The 19,629-nt window shown below is 43.8% G+C and overlaps 3 protein-coding genes across 4 annotated transcripts in view; all 3 read right to left on the reverse strand.

The window, feature by feature from the left end:
- ppfia3 (PTPRF interacting protein alpha 3) overlaps positions 1-4,822 on the reverse strand; it is a gene marked incomplete at its 5' end in the record, with an annotated part of 43,428 nt that extends 38,606 nt beyond the window's left edge. The window contains one exon of the mRNA XM_083780665.1: positions 4,493-4,822. Within this exon, the coding sequence (XP_083636791.1) occupies positions 4,493-4,822 (330 nt within the window). The remainder of the gene's footprint in view (positions 1-4,492) is intronic.
- A 4,029-nt stretch (positions 4,823-8,851) lies between these two features.
- On the reverse strand, positions 8,852-15,888 carry nucb1 (nucleobindin 1). Of its 2 annotated transcripts, none has more exons than XM_083780645.1 (13): positions 15,786-15,888; positions 14,193-14,332; positions 12,637-12,744; positions 12,169-12,301; positions 11,871-11,974; positions 11,509-11,694; positions 10,903-10,993; positions 10,748-10,806; positions 10,534-10,626; positions 10,360-10,449; positions 9,687-9,860; positions 9,346-9,472; positions 8,852-9,248 (listed from the first exon to the last, which is right to left on the reverse strand). In XM_083780645.1, the coding sequence occupies exons 2-13, from the start codon at positions 14,325-14,327 to the stop codon at positions 9,157-9,159; spliced, it is 1,392 nt and encodes a 463-aa protein (XP_083636771.1). In that variant the 5' UTR covers positions 14,328-14,332; positions 15,786-15,888; the 3' UTR covers positions 8,852-9,156. The 2 variants fall into 2 exon arrangements, with proteins under 2 accessions (XP_083636771.1, XP_083636770.1); XM_083780644.1 differs by having other exon boundaries at positions 9,681-9,860.
- Positions 15,889-16,653: 765 nt separating this feature from the next.
- Positions 16,654-18,427, reverse strand: ccndx (cyclin Dx; the record flags this gene model as incomplete). The annotated part of the gene is made up of 4 exons (XM_083779011.1): positions 16,654-16,806; positions 17,321-17,641; positions 17,823-18,038; positions 18,152-18,427. The coding sequence occupies 4 exons, from the start codon at positions 18,425-18,427 to the stop codon at positions 16,654-16,656; spliced, it is 966 nt and encodes a 321-aa protein (XP_083635137.1).
- Positions 18,428-19,629: the final 1,202 nt, after the last annotated feature.

Genomic DNA, 19,629 nt, shown 5'->3' on the forward strand with positions numbered 1-19,629 from the left:
CTGTGAAAGTGAATATCTGCTGATGTCTGTGTTTTTATACCTGAAGTCATAACATTCCAACCGAGTTCGACTCACTAATGTGAAGTCACTGTGGCGTGTAAAGCTGACACATGACCACGCACGCGCCCGTTTTACCACCGCGCCACGCTCCGCTTGCCATTCAGTCTCCGTGGTCTCTGCTCATGCGTGGTCATGCCATGGAGCCCATATGCTGCTGCCACGCTAATGTGAAAGCGCGCCGTACACTGACTCGTGTTTGTTTTCACATACGCACGCCATAGAGCCATTGAGGAGCAGCGATGCATGGGGCTCTCTCTGCCTTTGTCAGAGCTCTCGGATGACAGTGATGAATTTTCCAAAACAATCAACAAAACACCTTTATCGTTCCACATTCTCATCAACCACATTATGCTTTATGTACACAAACTATAAGATACACAGTGATCAGCAGCTTGGATGCAACCGGGGAGGGTCAAGACTAGAGTAAGAGTAAAAAGGAGGATGCTTAATGGGAGTAGAGAAGAGGACTGAGGAATGAAAGAGAGAAAACTGTCATGTACAGATGTGGCGTGTGCTGTGTCCAAACAATTTCATAGCTCTAGGGATTGATTTGTGTAAATAATGGCTTGAGACAGTCAACCCCCACACTATGCTGGACTTCTTCTCACACTCTGACTCTAGATATCTCTCACTTCTCTCTCGGTTGCCATTATCGGTACCATCAGATCCACAGCAAACCCACAGGCCATCAGCGACTTGGATGGGTGTCTCTTGCAGACAATTTGTGAAGCTGTTAGCTTGAAAATCAGTTATTTTCAGCAAGTGACACTGTAGGCCCAAACGCTGGCATTTATTCATGTAAAGGTTGGCTTGAAACAACCCCTGCGACTCACCAATAGCCCACTATGCTGGGCTTGTTCTTACACCATCTACTGTACATACAGTATCTCTCTGTCTCTCTCAGTTCCCATCAGTAGGCTGCTGTCAGTCAGATACAGGATGTAAGCATGATTGTCTTCCCTTACTGTACTAAGCATTTATCTCTCCTGCACTTTCCGCTCTCTCTCTCATTCTGAATCTCTACCACCGGCCATCTCAACACCATCACCATTCTCACCCTTCAATCAACTCCATTTGCCCTATCACAATCCTCAATGCTTGAAACAGAACTTATAATAATCCACTTTAGTGTGCAGCAGAATGCAACTGGATGTGATTTGTAGGTCTGTGTTTTTCATATCGCTATGTCTCTCTCTCTCTCTCTCTCTCTCTCTTTCTCTCTCTCTCTCTCTCTGTACCATGTTGTCGTTTTCCACCTTTCGTTCTCTCTGTTTCTCAATGTTGGCAGCATCTGCGCGCTCACACACACACACACACACACACACACACACACACACACACACACACACACACACTCAATGAACTCTGCTACTGTAGAATGTATCACAGCACTCCATGTGTTCCACTGTGTGTGTGTGTGTGTGCGTGTGCGTGTGCGTGTGCGTGTGCGTGTGTGTGTGTGTGTGTGTGTGTGTGTGTGTGTGTGTGTGTGTGTGCGTGTGCGTGTGTCTATGCGTGCGTGTGTGCTTGCGTGCATGCATGTGTGTGTGTGTGTGTACTGTACACGTGTGTGCTATATTGATCTTCCTCTCAGCGAGGTAATATGGCCTTTTAATGTCCAGTAATTCTCTGCAAGGATGTGCACTGCTACTATTGTATCTGTTATTTCTTTTTTGATATGTCAGCTATATCAACAACAAAGGAAAGTAGTTCCTGACAAAGACACAGATGTTTCCAAATGCCTGAGGCACGCAACAATATTGCCTGTCTGAAAATAGAGATGGAGCCATTGTTGTATAATGCTGAGTGGAATTACAAAATGATTATTGCTCAGGCTTTGGGACGGACAGTAGACTAATATTGGGATTGAAGCCCACCTGTTTTGGACAACTCGCAGTGTTGAATTAATCGACTAAAACTATGATGAGAAATGTCATAGTGTAAAATATCAGCCACCAAAATACAAATGTCATATTTCGTCGACTAAAACTAGACTAACACTAATACATTCCAGGTGACATTAAATGTGACTAAAACTAAATGAAAACTATTCAAGAGACTATGCGACTAAAACAAAATCAAAATTTGCTGTCAAAATCAACACTGACGAGTTGACAGAACACAACTCTTAGTCACCATCTCCAAGTTTTAGGCAGCTCTAAGGTGCATACTGTACGTTTGTTAGACATATTAACAGCGGCATTAGTCCGACTAATGCCTGTTGGACTGTCGGACTAAACACATATGCACCCGCTGTACTCAATATGCATCAAGCATAATATGCATATATTTGCTTGATGTGAAATACATCAATATGCAGTGCGCAACACATCGCATGAGTTTTCGGAACCGCTGATCCAGTAGACTTAACAGATGAGGGCTTGCAGCTTATTATCAGAAGTGCTAAACAGACCCACAATGGTCCATTTACAACATTCTCAGAGCAACATTCACAAGTGTTTTTGTTGACTATTATTGACAGAAGTGTGCTCAAGCTGAATGTATGTATGCACAAGCTGCACAGAACCCTCAGGCCTGTGCGTGATATTGTCATTTCAAGTCTGTTAAACCTCTAAGCTACACATACTGTGCATGAATGCACACAAAGTGCATGGAACACACCTTTTTTATTGACTTTAAGGCAGTAGATTCAAATGTTTAAGTCGAACTCAGTGCATATGAACCCTGTACAGAGGCGGTTCTAGAGGCTGGCCTGGTACAGGGCTTCCAACCCACCCATGGTGCCATCCCATTACAGATTTTATTATTATTTGGAAATGCCGCTCAGAGAGTGCCGAAATGCAAAAATTATACTCACATTCTTTGCTTAAGTAAAAGACTAAAGGTATTAATACTGCAATATAAAAAATACTGAATTCAATACTTACTTGAGTAAAAGTACAAATGTATTGGCATCAAAATGTACGTAAAGTACCAAAAGTTAAAGTACTCATTATGCAGAATGTCCCGTTTCAAAGTTTTCAGATATCTTTTGAAAATAGCAGATCTACAAGCTAACAATGCGTCACATCGCCACGCATTTTGAGCTTGTAGATCGGCTATTTTCAAATGCCCAAAATTAGGTGGTTAATGTTTTGTAATAATAATAAAAATCTACAAAGTTTAGAAATGTTCTTAGTTACACCGTTGAAATGCCGTTGACCTGGGTGCTCTTTCTTGGCCATTCTGAAATTTGGACATTTCATTGCAAAATGCGATGGTAACTTGTGACTTCTTTGCTACTCTATTCAACACATATCCTAACGAATCATAATGTTTATTGTTTATACATGAGATGAACGTTAATTTGAATTTGAAAATTACGAAAATAGAAATCGAATACGTTCCTGAAATAAATGATGCCATCTATGTCAACAGAGCACTCTGAAATCAAAGATTCTGTATGGTGCTACACACACGCCTGTGTCTTTTTGAGTGGTGCAACCACTCCTACAACCAGCTTGCAATGTCCTCGTACGTGTTTGTGTGTCTGTGTGTCTGTGTGTGTGAGCATGAGTATGTGACTTAAAAATAGCAGTAGGGGGCGCCAGAAACAGTGAGAGGGGTAGTGACTCTAATGAGAGAGAGTGAGAGAGGTAGTGACTCTAATGAGAGAGAGAGATAGAGAGAGAGAGAGAGGGGGGGGGGGGGGAATTGCACCACTCAGTTCACACGTGTGTGATTTTTGAGTGGTGCAACCACTCCTACAACCAGCTTGCAATGTCCTCGTACGTGTTTGTGTGTCTGTGTGTCTGTGTGTGTGAGCATGAGTCTGTGTGTCTGTGTGTGTGAGCATGAGTATGTGACTTAAAAATAGCAGTAGGGGGCGCCAGAAACAGTGAGAGGGGTAGTGACTCTAATGAGAGAGAGTGAGAGAGGTAGTGACTCTAATGAGAGAGAGAGATAGAGAGAGAGAGAGAGGGGGGGGGGGGGGGGGGGGGGAATTGCACCACTCAGTTCACACGTGTGTGATTTTTTATCTAATATATAGTACGATGAGCACATATAAGTGTCAAGGAATGATTTGCCTGAACAAGATTAAACAGAAGTAAGACCCTATGTTAATTATTATATAGGAGATGGCTCAGGCTGGTAGTGGAGACAAAAAAATGGGAATTAATGCAATTCTGTTGTGTAAGCATGCACACGTGCATGCTTACACTGTACGCGTACACTACATGCCCCAATAGGGCCACCCTAGTCAAACAAATTCTGGACATGGTGCCACTGACCCTGTACCCTCAGGTCAGGACACCTACACACACACACAAGTGCACACACACAAGCGCACACACACACACACACACACACACACACACACACACACACACACACACACACACACACACACACACACACACACACACACACACACACACACACACACACACACACACACACACAAACGTACAATACTCCACTCTTCATGTACCTGTGGAAGGGCAATGGAGAGTTGTCTGGAGAGAGATTCCTTCTCATGGCCCAGCTCTCGGAGACGTAGGTGCGCTGTCCCCAGACAGTCCTGGGTCTCTCTCAGGCTCTCCAGCAGCCTCTCTCTCTCCGTCAGCATGTTCACCATCAGAGACTCCAGGTTGCCCGTGCTTCCCCCCTCGTCGCCGCTCCGGAGCTCTCGACTCCCGTAACCTCCCCCCAAGTTGCCCATCCCTGCCCCCATCGCTCCTCCGCCACCGCCCGCCGGGGAAGGCGAGCCTCCCCCACCACGCCCATCCTCCGAGATGGTGGGCATCACCTCGCACATCATCTTGAGGTCCGGGAAGGGCGAGGCGTGAGCGAGAGAGAGAGGAGACTGGGGCGCTTGAGGCGTTTCTCAAGAAGCTGCGGACCCCTGCCGCAAAATCCTGGGGTGTCTGGGGTGGGAAGCTTTGCGGGTAGAGCCTGAAAGAATAGCCCTATGTGTTGAGCAACCACTTGATTTTCTCAAGTAAAAGTTAATTGGCTCATTAGGTAGCGGTGGCACTGATTGGGTGAGGTAAACGCCCTGGTGCTGTGCATGGGGAGGGGGTGCTTTAAGAAAGATTAATGTACCTGTATAGTATGTGCACATGGGGGTGTGTGTGTATGAGTGAGGGGCCAAGGGGGGAAGGAAAAGTTTCCAGTTGTCAGGATGGTAGGGTGGAATGCAGGGCAGGATTATTTGGGATCATGGTTGAAGGGAGGAGAGAGGTGAGCACATAGTGTTGCAGGCAGGCCTCACACCCCCCAGGCCAGTCCTCACACCGATGAGAGAAGCACCTGGAAATAGAAGATTGGCACAGGTCATTTTAGGCAATTTGTGTTATGGAGTAGAGTAGACAGTAGAGCGAACAGAGTGGGAGATATGGGTGTGAGTAAGTGAGTGAGAGACAGATGTGGCACAATTTGGCAGAGAGAGAAAGCAAGAGACATGGAATTGAGATGATGGACAGTTGTCTGTGCATGGTGGCCAGTATCAGGCCACATATACTCTCGCTGGAATAGCATGATGATTGCATAATGCAAGCATATAGTTTCCACCCGCCACATGCTATTAATAAGGCTTTAATGTATCATATCTTCAGTCATAGGCTCATAGCAATGTTTTAATTCCTATACTCACAACCACAGACGGGTATGCCATGCATGCGCCTATACCTCAAACAACAATCAGTCAAATTGCTATCGCAGTGCCAGTAATTCGGTGTGATGTGTTCACTGGTTATCTCGATACACGCGTCTGGAGTAATCCATCCATCGTTTGCATGTCTCCGCTTATCTCCGAGGATCCATAGTCATAATGCTAATAATGAATGCGCATGATATACGGAAATGAGTCATGAAAGGTGCCTTTACATGCATCAGCAGCCTACAGAATACGTTCTTGTATCTAACACATATATAAAGAACAATAAGTAGGCCTATAAGTAACGTTAAGGATGCTGTGCTGTTTCATATATTCATATGAAAAAGGGTGTCATCATGAATTGTAATTATATGGACTGTATCCGGGAGGAAATATGTTACTTTCTACGCCTCTGTAATCCAAGACATGATAAGATATTCATTGTTAATTATTTTGCTGATTTATGTGTAGAAGATTAAACCGGTAAATACATTGTTAACATGATGAAATAAGGGCCTGGGTGAAATACAGTCGAATGGTCGATCATTTATAGCCTATAGCCTTATTAACACTACATCACATCATTGTGGGGAAGTGCCAATCATTTTGTCAATAATGTGTAGGCCTAGCTTAACATCAAATATAACATTTCAACCATTTTATTTAATACTGAAACGTTATTTGTCGACAAACAAATCGTTCCCTTTTTTATTCCGACTGCCGACTGACTGCAAGGCGTTTATTTCCTATCAACACCCCGGCCGTCGCCTCGCCCCCTCTGCGCGGCGCATCCCCCTCCCCACAAACAGCTGGACGGTCTAATGCACGGCGCTACATATCATAACATCGGCTAAAATGCTATCGATGCTGGCTACTGTATGGTTTTCATCTTACCCTTTCCATTGTCGGGAGAGAAAAAGCGAGTATCATCTCCAATTACTCCATGATCGGAGCATCTCTGACCGACTGAGGCTGCAGGCTATCCCCGTTAAAAGCCCGGTTCCCCTCCCTCCCTCTCTCTCTCCCGCGATCTCTCTCACTCCCCCCCTTCTCTCCCTCCCTCTCTCTCACTCCCCCCCCATCTCTCTCTCTCTCTCTCACACACACACACACACACACACACACACACACACACACACACACAGTTTTAGCTCTCCTCAGCGCTCCTTCTCCTGGGAAGATGCTGCCTCTTAAAGAAACAACTTGCATTTCCTTTAAGATATCGATATATTCTATCACCAAACTCGTGCTCATTATTATTTTCTTCTTAACACGTAACGTACTAAATTTCAACACGTGAAATTTGCACACGGTTCTAACTTCTAAGGGATTTTAGTATACTCAAGAAACAAAAAAATAAGAAAAGTAAAATGCCAATTGTTAAGCAATGGCACCCTCTGGTGTTTAATACGACAAATGCAATGCACCTGCATGTAGGGAAATTTCACGTTTAGGCAATCACCCTTTGGTACCGTCCGTTTTGATCAATAATTATATTATTAAAGCAAGACTGCGATAACTTTAAAGTCACAAGTTTCACATCGCATATTAAGCATTTGGTTGGATATTGGTGTAGAATAGATGATATCTGTTGAAAAAAAATAGTAATAACAAAAGAAAATAAATCTGCATACCAAATATTTAGGCTATTTCAAAAATTAAATCACCCGCTGGTCTTGACAGAAGGCTGGCAGACGAGCCGGTGGAACTAACCAATGGCCATCATCGCAAGTCACCAAAGCGTCAGTACCTCAACCAATCGATGCCACCGGTAGGCGAAGTCAAACATGAGGTTTGGGCAGGGCAGCGCGGTAAAAAAGCGTTCCGGAAGAGATGACGTAATGTCCTCCTACCTAGAGATTGATAGATGATGATGGAGGCCCACCGCTGAGATTCATTCACTGATTCAGAGTGCATTTAAATTAGATTGGCAACATATTTGGTTGCATGAGGGGAGTGGGATATCCAAAATGAAAGGGATACAGATTACTAGTACACAAAAAGAGAAAGAGTGAGCCAGAAAAGGTGAAAGAGGCGACTGGCGAGCCAATAAGGTCTGACAAGCAAGTGTCACATCATGCAGTTTCAGTTGCCTGACATCCGTCTTCTCAGAAAAGCTCAGGCCAGTGGAAGCAGAGTGGAAGCACACCCACGCTATTTGACCAAACCCTTCAGTACTGTAAGCTCAGCACAATGTCAAAGGGAAGCATCATTTGCAGAATTACTGTTGCATGGGATTGATTGAAGGCCAGCCCAGGCAGGGTTGGGTAATGGGTATAATAAAAAAACAGAATTAATTAATTATTATGTGTGTGTGTGTGTGTGTGTGTGTGAAAGTAAGCAAAGATATTACATCAGACTCACAGACATTAGTATTATTGTAGTGACATGTTAATATAGAGTATAGACTAATAGGCTACCATAGTCATCATGGCATGGTAACAGTGAGGGGGGTGCCTGTTAAATTATATGGAAACTGTGAAACTCACTAACAGATTCACCCCACTCCCCAGCCAAGTACATAATATAGACAGTGTACAGTGTAAAACAATTGTACACATGCCCGTCTGACCGATAGGTCACATATAAACTAGGAAAGTTTTAAAGTGTGAGCTAGAGGTGTGAACAAATCTCAAATTAAAGGACCAGCCTTACACAGCTTAACACTGAATGAAGTTGGCAAAACATCATGTATTAATTTCTATTTAATCGGATGAAACCTGAGCCTCATACGACCGAAGGAGATCAAATAGTAATGACATGATCCCCATGGTTAGTCCCTCTCTGTAGTGACATCACCGGAGTGAGTGACAGGGGGCAGCTGCATGGCCACCAGGAGAGGAGGGGTCATGTTGGGGTTATGAGAGGTCAGTGGGTTAGTGGTATGCTGATAGGAATGTACCGTGTATGGCGCCAGAGGGACCAAATCCTGGTGACAAGAAGGACCAGTCCCCAGGGAGCCATGCCACTGGAGGAGACAGAATGTTAATACAAAAATAAAGAAATTGAGCTGACGTTTTATGGAGCAAAGCAGGACACTAGTACTTAATATAATAGTTGAATCAGTTGAACAAGTTTATAGATGGAAACTAGATTTAATTTTATACAATGTTTGATGTTAAAATAAGGACAAGGCACACAGATTCTTCAGATTGAGAAGCAATTAAAAAAAGTACAACATGGATCCAATGATGGGAGAACAGAGAACTTTATTCTTTATTGAAACGTAGACCACAGAAATGCAGAGATTATGCTTAGCTATAATAAAATGTGCCAATCTCACCCAATGTATACATATTCTCACATAATTCATTCTGCAGAACCCACGTGAATACACAGTAAAATCCTCAATGTTCATTTGGCGATCTGTAACACAAGGGACGATACAAATGTGCCTAAATAGACATTTAGTTACATTTGTACACACCGAGTGAGTTTTACTGTGTGCCAGTGCAAATCAGAGTGTGCAGGTGTACAGCGTGTGTGTGTGTGCTGCATTAGGTGTGTGAAGGAAGATTCTGTGGAGGTTCTGCTTCAGCAGGTACATTATTTTGGACTCCGGCTTCTTGCTCAACTGGCGCTTTCACCACTGAAATGGACGGAGTAGGTTCAGTTACTGAAAGCATATATATAATTAAATTACATCAGATGTCTAAGCACATAGTAAAAACCCATCTAGGTTTCACCTTGATCTTCTGCTTTTTGCTCATTCAGCTCTTGATGATGGAACTGCAGTTCTCCATTAGGACCTGCTGGAGGCTGTCCATCCACTGCCGGTTGGCCCTTCTGTCTCTGAGACATCTCTAACACTGCCTAAAAAGGACAGAGATATTGTGTAGCATTATTAGAATGTACTTTTTTTTAGTCATTTGTTTTAGTGTATAGTGTTCATAAGGCTCAATGTGGGGTCCCTGTGGGTCCATTTGGTTCCATTTGTACACTTTCAGATATAAATTAACACCATGAACTAATGCATATCAAACTGGGGGTCCTTGGGGAAAAACAGTGGATGGATCAGTACCGGTACCTGCTGGTACTCTCTCCTCTGTGCCTCCAGGGCCTTGCCCCTCTCTTTAAGCAGCTCCTGTTCCTGCTGCAGAGACGCTGCCCTCCTTTGAAGCTCCTCTTCTTTACCCCGTAGCTCTAACTCAAAACCCTGGAGTTCTTCTTCGGTGTACACAGGCTTGGTGTCATCCAGAGTCTGAGGGATGGGAGGACCATATAGGTTGTAATGTAATATCACACACAGTAACAAGATAATAATGCTAAATCAATGGTAAAAAGAAGTGTGAATCCTGTGTGGGACGTTTTCTACTGTCACTTGAGAAAGTTACCAAATTGGCATGACTATTTGCAATGTCACTTAATTTTGTTTGTAACTTCTAAATCTCTTTTGGACAATCAGCCTTGAAAATACAATTTGTATGTTTTGGATTAGTGTTAAATTGTGGTCTCCTTTTTTAAATAGATTTCAAGTTGTTGATATTTCTTTTGGTTTCTTTCTACTTTTTAACAATTCTATCTTTTAAAGGCCTCTTGTGGACAGGTGATGGAAATTAACATTCTCTTGGAAGTAGCAGCCTCTAGTGTATTTGTGTGATAGTTGTTTTCATACAGTCTTCTGCGACAGACAGAATAGCTGCTGGAGGAAGGAAGAAACCCGGTTTTGAAAAGGTTCAGGCTACGTCAACGCTCTTTACCTGCCACTCTTTTGCATTGTTAAACTCCTTCTTTTCTGTGGATTTGAGGAACTCTTCCATGGTGACAAGTCGATCCTTGTTGACATCCACCTTTAAGACGGGAGAAATACAGGTCACATCAAGCACTTGATGGGAAAGATAAAACAATGTATACAAAGAAATAACACTACTAACATTTTTCATGACATGCTCCCTCATTCTCAGCCTCTCTTCCTCCATCTCCATCATATCATCCTCCTCGTTTTTGGGGTCATAGACCTTCTCCAGCTGGTAAAGAATACGTAAGATTCTGTGAAATCAGTTTAAAAAAAAAAAAGATACTGCATAGATTGTGCAGTCAGATCAAATCTTGATAAAATCTTGACTCTTCAAAAAGAGTTGACCGTACCTCTTTAGTGAAGAGAGCCTCAAGTTCCTGTTCATCTAAAACGGCATCTTCATTTGTATCTAAGCACAGCAGAGACCAAAGCACGTAACTTATAATGTATCTTGGCCATGATGAATCCAAGAGTTATATGGCGAAAAGGAACGGGAGCTGCTTACCATGCAGTTTGAAGAATGTTTTGGGGTTGAACTCCTGTGGATCTAGGCCGTCTGTCTCCTCCCACACCTCTCGCAGCTGAGCAACGCTACCCTGAGCAGGACACAGAGAGAAATAGAGTAATTTTGTTTTACTTCTACCGAGAGCCATGTCATGGACATGATGTGTCTCATCAGACGTTTTGTTGCTTACTGACAAGGCCTGAAAACAGCTGCAGGAACAGAAAAACCCATTACTTTGAAATCTCACAATATCAGTTAGTTTCTTTCACATACAAAAGCTGCGAATTAATTGATTTTCCTGTGAACATCTTTTCTCATCACAATCTGCCAGGCAGGCTTACTCAGTTTGAATTATATAAAGCTGCTGCAGAAGAGCCCTCCACCACAGCTACAGCCTACCTACCCATTTTATAGCCATGCTAGAGAAAGGTTAATGTGATTTCAACCATCTCTGGAGGCTACTGGATCTTAACAAGGCTGTGGAGAACGGAATACTTGATAAAAAAAATGATTCCTAACAAGTTCTGTAACTGTAGAGTAGAGTGTGGCTGGAACACAAGAATGAAAAAGAAATAATTGAGCCAGACGGATTTAAGCTCTGCTTACTGGAGCGTTGACTTTGGGGTGCTGCCTGTGTTTTTCCTTCAGCTCCTGAATCCTCTTCTCCTCTTTCTCTCTCTTCTCCTGGTCCAGTCCTTTCAGGTACTCCCTCCGCTCATGCTCCTTCAGCATCTCATAGCGTTTGAACTCCTCATGTCGCTCAGCATCATAGTTCTCCAGATCCTTGGTTGCCTAGAGTGAATTATCAAACAAGCAAAAAGGAGTCAATGAGAATCTGAAGCAGTTGTAATACCACCATTGAGTGGATTGTCTGTGGGTGTGGATAAAAATAAAGAAAAACAAAAGAAAAAAGAAAAAACAGACAGACAGCAAATATGCTACACTTATTTGTTACAGGCGGCAATTACTGTTGAAATAAGCAGCTCGAGGTCTTTAGCTTCAAAGGTGTTTTGGTTGTGTGGATCCAGATGTTCAAACTGCTTCAACAAAGAGGCATGGTCCATCTGTAGACCTAGAGAACAGACAGAGACATTAGATATTGTATACCACATAATGGGACATTTAAACTCTCTGGATTTGTCTTCACTAAAATGAACACTAACTGCACAAGTGCACAAGCATGCGCTTTGAACAGCAACTTGAAAGCAGACTTGTATGCACACAGTCCACTCATCACTGGTCTACTTCAAATGACAACCAACTCACTCTGTGTGTTGGTGCTGTCCAGTTTGGCTTTCAGCAGCATCCTGAGGCGGGACACCTCCTGCCTCTTCAGCTCATCCAGACGGGTGCGGACGTGGTGACCCACCAGATCCAGCTCCTTACTGAGACGACCATTCTAAACGGAGAGGAGAGCTTCAGATTAGCCTGGGTTGCAGCCTGATTCGCTGCGTAGTGCGTACCGTGGATTTGTATTGTCACTTCAGGCTGGAACCCAGGCTAGCTTCAGATTGCTTTTCATTCATTTTCATTGTGTGTGTGTGTGTGTGTGTGTGTGTGTGTGTAGTGAGTGAGTGAGTGAGTGAGTGAGTGAGTGAGTGAGTGAGTGAGTGAGTGAGTGAGTGAGTGAGTGAGTGAGTGAGTGAGTGAGTGAGTGAGTGAGTGAGTGAGTGAGTGAGTGAGTGAGTGAGTGAGTGAGAGAGAGAGAGAGAGAGAGATTAGACAGAGACTAACCTTGATGTCTTCTGTATTAGCTGTCTGGAGTTTCTCTCTAAAGTGAGGATCTGTCTCTAAGACCTCAATCACCTCCCTTAAATACCTGTCATAGTACAGGCCTGTGTCCTGCAATAGATATCATGGATTTAGTACAGACACATTACACACACACACCACATACAGATGAATACATCAACACAAGTTAATAGACCGATATACTTTCTTGTTTTCTTTTGGGGTTCTTGTTGCCATCTACAGCAGGGGTTCCCAACCTTTTTTGGACCAGGTACCCCTTTTGCGGTAGATATTTTTCCAGGTACCCCCTCATCCTCGCAAACACAGATAACAATATATTTACAACCACAAGCAGTGTTTCCTGCAGGAAAAAGCTTTGGCATGGTGCTGGGCGCAGGCCGCAGGGGGGCCTTCTTGCGTCGAACATTTTGATTAATGAATTAATTTGATTCAATAATTAATGAATAAGATTAATAAATTAAGATTGATTTGTATTATTGCTCTTGTATTGCTATTGGAGACACTGGGGGGACACTGGGCAGGCACTGGGGAGGCACTGGGGAGACACTGGGGAGACACTCGGGAGGCACTCAGGGAGGCACTGGGGAGGCACTCGGGGGGGACACTGGGGAGGCACTCAGGGGGACACTGGGGAGGCACTGGGAAGGCACTGAGGGGACACTGGGGAGGCACAGGGAAGGCACTGAGGGGACACTGGGGAGGCACTGGGGAGGCACTGGGGAGACACTGGGGAGACACTGGGGAGCATGGGGAGGCACTCAGGGGGACACTGGGTAGGCACTGGGGAGGCACTCGGCTGGTCACTGGGGAGGCACTCAGGGGGACACTGGGAAGGCACTGGGGAGACACTGGGGAGACACTGGGGAGGCACTGGGGAGACACTGGGGAGACACTGGGGAGCATGGGGAGGCACTCAGGGGGACACTGGGGAGCATGGGGAGGCACTCAGGGGGACACTGGGGAGGCACTGAGGGGACACTGGGGAGACACTGGGGAGGCACTGGGGAGACACTGGGGAGGCACTGGGGAGGCACTGGGGAGACACTGGGGAGACACTGGGGAGGCACTCAGGGGGACACTGGGGAGGCACTGGGGGGACACTGGGGAGGCACTCAGGGGGACACTGGGGAGGCACTGGGGAGGCACTGGGGAAGCACTGAGGGGACACTGCAGGAGGCACTGGGAAGGCACTGGGGAGGCACTGGGGAGAAACTGCAGCCACTGGGGAGACATTGGGGAGCCACTGGGCAGACACTGGGGAGGCACTGGGCAGACACTGCAGGGAAGACACTGGGGTGGCACTTGGGGAGGCACTGGGGAGGTACTGGACATTTCATATCACACACACACACCATGATTCACATGGTGTGTGTGTGTGTGATTTTTTTGAGGGGGCTTGGGTACCCCCTGGCTATGCGTCGCGTACCCCTAGGGGTCCGCGGACCCCACGTTGGGAACCGCTGATCTACAGTATATAGCAACATTCAGACTCAGTCCTAAATGGGCTAATAGTGAATTAAGATAATAAAGTGCAGTACCACATTCTCCTCCTGCTTCTCCTCTTCAACGTGCTGGGCTTCTGGCTGTGCCACATTACGGTCAATAGGCACTGAGCAGACGACAGCCGCGGCGGACAGAAGTAGCAGCCAGCGAGGATTCAACGTCATCCTCATTCCTCCTAGTATACACATGAATGCACATGATGAACCGAGTCTGAGAGAGAGCACTCAGGCAGAGACTGTTTGTTACATGCTTAGACAGAGTCCCCATATGACCGGTCATTTAAGGACTTTTAAGACCTTTTTAATGCCTAAAATATATACCTTAAGGAACTTAAGAGCTAAAAACAAAAGTAAAAAGACAGTGATCATGTGTGTCCCAAAAGATAATGTATACTGATTTATACTAGTGAACTTGAAGCTGATAGAATTGCTGATATCTGTTGCAGGCGTGTCCTACGTCCTTAAATGGCAGCCTGCTACCAGTGTGCAATTTGTTAATTTAACCGCCGCGTAACCCAGTCACGGGTTTAGGCCAGGGGGGCAGTCAGATAGATATTTTGTGAAGCCTGAAACTCCTGAAAGTTCATATAACGGCCTGTTGTGGCGCTGTCACTGGACCCAAAAAAACGCATAGCCCCATAGAAGTCCATGTATTTGGGCCCAACTTCACCTAGACTGTATTACCTTAATAAAGATGGTCATGAATACTTTCTGCTTCCAGTCACTAGTTTAATGTCTCATTTCTAATGTCATAATATTCTTTTTGGAAAATTATGGTCCCATTTATAAAATAAATGACCATAAATTCGCGTATGTTCTGAGGGGCGTGGCTACCGTTACAGTCTATGATCGGGAGTCCCCACCCACTCGAGTCAAAATAAAAACCAACGGAGAAGATGGGGGGAAGTCCCGCCTCGTTGTCTGGGCAGCCAATGGCCAGCTGGGCCCAAACGGAGCCAGCCAATGGCCAGCTGGGCCCAACAAACGGATCTAGAAAGATGGCGACTTACAGTGCAGGAATAAGAGGCTTCATTTTACGTCCATGTTAGACCCGGGGAACGCTTTTTCCATATTTTTTACAGTCTATGGTTTAGGCACTCCAGTCTTCCAGTAAGGATGACACAGCATGCGATTACATTGACTGCAACGTTAGAAATTGCACTGGCTAACGTATTGAGTTTGTGCTTAAAATGTACTGTAAATTCTACAAACTGTTAATAAATATTTCAATCAATCAATCAATCAATCAAACAAGTACATTCCATCATGTCGGTAACTGGAGCATCAGGAGCAAAGGACGAAAGGACGTCATCATGGTCATGGATGAGAATAACACGCAGCAGGAAAATAAGAGTTATATCTACAATTTGCTCAACCCAAAACATGTAATTACGTACATCCCACTATGCCAAACATTTTCTTTGTTGTATTGTATTTTCCCTGCATATCCTCTGTGGACATGTTTTCTCCTGAATCATAACGTTACTGGTTGCGACGTAAATATTTACATCCACGTAGCTAAGTAGCAGCTAGCTACATCACATTTCTTGATGATTTCAACTCACCGTAAACATCATTTCGACATATAGATTAAAATTGAAGCAAACATAAACGCAGAGCATCTCTTACCGTGGACGATTTGTTTATCTAACCCAGTAACCTCACCCGGGCCGCCAGCGTATTTCCTATTAACTTTGAGTCGCGGGAAATGGACGTCATAAAGACGAGACGATGTTTGTAGGCAAATGAGAGTTGTAGTTCCTTTCTGGAAATTCAGTTTTATTCGGAGAATAAGTTCCCAGAAAGTTTTTGTTTAATTTAAAACAGCTTAAAACTTTGGTCAGGGTGCCATGACCAACTTACTTTCTTTCTTTCTTTCTTTCTTTCTTTTTCATTTTTTTTAATTAAATTTTATAATCTAAACATGACTTTTCAAGCTGAATGGAAAGCATGACAAATAAACGTTTTAAATATAGAAATTATGCAACAATAACAATGGTTGTATGAATGTTTTTTAATTGCTTTCAAAAATATATCTCGTATTTATACTTACAGTTACACGAACATAATAAAGCAATAGTGGATTGAAATAAATTAACAAATTGCACATAATAATAAATAAATGTATTATACATAAAATAAAACTAAGTTAGAATTACATTAACAAATAGTACTGTATATATTAAAATATGGCACAAATAACTCAATTACAAAAATGATCACCAATAAATAAGGTTCAAAATAAATAAATAACTAACAATAATAATAATAAATAACAACGCAATAAAGTAGCCTATTTGTAAACATTTTAAATATGGCAAACATGTTGAGGTCATGATGCATTTATATCAGTTAAATCTGGGAACCCAATCGGTAAAAAAGGGAAAAAAGATTCAGTTTATCTGTCTTGAGAGATTAATATCAGTTTGACTGATGCACTTAAAGATTTTGATTGATTTCATACAATCAATGTAGCACTTTACTTATTTAGATGCGTTTAGAAATCAATGTCTCTCATGTCAGTAGGAGTTCCTGCCCTTTCATTTTCATCCATCTCTTCATCCTTTCCCATGGGGGTTCCCTGAAGTCCATTCCTTAAACGTTGTCTGAGGACAGATTCTATCATTTCACTGTAGCACTGCAGCACTACCTGTGATGACAAAGAGAAGACAACAGATAAAGTATGATAATCGCAACAGATGCAACTCTGTCAAATCACAGTCACATGTAACCTGCTACAAACACCACATCAACATCTTTCTGTTTTGTATACAGGCACTACTCTTGCCCAAGCTATTCTATTTAATTTATTTTTATTTGCATATTTTTATTGCATATGTAATGTAACACAATGTGCATTGTTGCATTGTTGCATGTTTAAAATGTGAAATAAAAAAACATTTTGCTTTCACCATAAGGTCCCAAACTGTTGATTTACAAACTGTAGCAGAGTGACATGTGAGCTTGTAGATTGCTATTTTGCCAAAATAGAGAGATAGCCTAGTTGAACTGGGACAATCATTTTATGATTAATGATTATGATTAATATAGCCTACTTTTTAATTATTTTCTTTTTTCCCTCCTCTCCTTTCTAATTCGCTTTGCATTCTTGAAGTTTGTTTTGAAATAAGGATTTTCATGGTATACATTTATACAATACTTACAGGGTCAGTCTGACAGAGCTCTGCTAGCCTTTCACTCATATGGGCAAGCACACTGGGCCCTTGGGTGCTCAGGCCCTGGAGGGCAGAGTTCATTGAAGCTGCAGCAATAAGCGACGGAGGTGCTCCCAAGAAACCAGAGTCACAGACACACATGGCAACCAGCGTATCGCTATGCCGACGCAAGGCTGAAAGGGGCTCCTGAGAGTCAGTGTCTCCATCTTTCCTCTCGTCCACAGTGGCTACAAGATGTGGGAGGAAGTCCTGAGGAGTCACTGCTGCTGTGTCCCATCGAAGAGTTGAAAGGATGACACGTTCCATTTCCTTGTGAAGGGAAGAAAGAAAATAGCACATAAATGACTTAGAAATGCATGGATGATGTAGTGAGGCATTATGCTAAAATGAGATGAGATGAGATGAGATGAGATGAAAGGTAACAACACTGATGCCAAAACAGATATTTAAGTTATCTCTATACAATCACATTTTCATTTGACTGACTCACTCGTAGATTGGAGGGGAGGAAGCTGTATTCAGCCGCAGCACACAGAGTATCAGCGGTGATATTCTCACACTCTGTAAGTTTTGAGGCGATAAGGATGCAGGCAGCGGTCAGGCAGTACGGAGAGACCGGCAAGGACAAGGAGGCGGATAGGAACCTGTCCATCAAAGAGACAGAGAGAGGGAACACTGCCTCATCACAGCCACGGTCACAGCACACCTGGAGAAGAGACAGTGAAGAAATGGCCGTCACAGTTAGCACAGTAACTTTTATACTACAACTGAATGAACACTGAGGATTTTACTGTGATAAGAGTAAGATCTTTTTTTTACCTCAAGGGACCATTTTGTAAGCTCCTCTCTGCGCTCTGGATCTCTCTGCATGAGAGCAATATAGAGGTTTGAGGGCATATATCTCTCCTCCATCTGAAGCAGCCGCTGGACCACGCGATGCCCAGACACGGTGGGGTCCCAGGGGGCCCGTAGTTGAGCTGAGCCCCTGGCCTGGCCCTTCCCCGGACTCCTGTCCTCATGGTCATGATCCCCCTCCACCTCCTCCACCTGGCCATGAGCCTCCTCTGTCTCCTCGCACCACAGAGACACAGACATGCCTCTGCCTACCGACACAGACTAGTAAAGTAGATAGACGGATCCTTTTTTTATGTGAAGAGAAGATGAAAAGTCAAAGGTGGTGGTCCCTCTCTGTCAGCTGAGAAAACAAGATGTTCCACACCAAATTATGCCAGGAGTTACTATGGTCCTAATGCCTGCTTGAGTGTGTGCTCCTGTGGTGCTCTGCCGATTCTTGAACCGCAACTCTTCTCTCAGTATTTTATACCCCGCGAAGACTGAGAGGGCGGGGTACGGACGGGGAAGAGCCAGAGGACACAATAAAGTTAGCAGAAAGGGGTGGCGACATAGTGAGTGACATCAAATAATAAGATGACAACAATGCAGCCTGTGCAACAATTGCTTCAACAGGTGGACAGAGGGAGAAAAAGAGAAGGAGAGAGAGGGAAGGGGGAGGGAGTTGTACAGACAAGAGAGGGAGTGGCCCGCAACAGCTTGTCCTCGACGGTGAAAAAGAGATGGGGTGAAACACAGAAGAGGGGAGAAAAAGGGTCATCTCCACTTCTCCAGACTCTGACAATGGGAATGGAAAACAAAAGGACGAGGGTGTTTGTTTACGATGTGTAAAAATATATATATTTGGGATAGTGGGGAACTAACTGGGGATACATTATTCATTTATAAGATTAAACAAAATGTATAATACCTTTTTTTAAAGTGATAAACTTTTCCTTGCCTTTGCCTTTTCCCTTTGACCCTGTAGAGATCAACTTAAAATAAATCTGTCACTGTCAAAGTTTTGGCACACATAGCTCTCTCTCTCTCTCTCTCTCTCTCTGCCCAATCTATCCCAATCTCGCTTTTGCTTCTCTATCCCTTCTTCTCAAGGCAGAGAATAATAATATAATTTCTTTCTCATATTATTCACCTTTAGAGATGGAATTGCTGTCCTGTGTAGTAGGCTGTGTGAATAGCGCCGTCTTGTGGCGCTATTCATGAAGCTGTTATTTGTCCTCCCTCTGATATTTCCATGCAGTGTGGATCATTTAGAACCAAGACACCACCATATGCTGGTCTGGTACTGTATTTATTGCTACAGTACAATTCGGCTGTGGCTGCAGATCATTAGGCTCTGTTTAAATGGCCTGATCCCTGCTTTTAATAGAGAACTACTTGACCACCAACTTTTGTGATTATTGTTCTTCTCCTGTGTGCTCATGAACTGTAATAAACTTCTATCT

Source organism: Protomyctophum parallelum, assembly GCF_964188405.1.
Source record: "Protomyctophum parallelum genome assembly, chromosome: 13".
Lineage (NCBI taxonomy): Eukaryota > Metazoa > Chordata > Actinopteri > Myctophiformes > Myctophidae > Protomyctophum > Protomyctophum parallelum.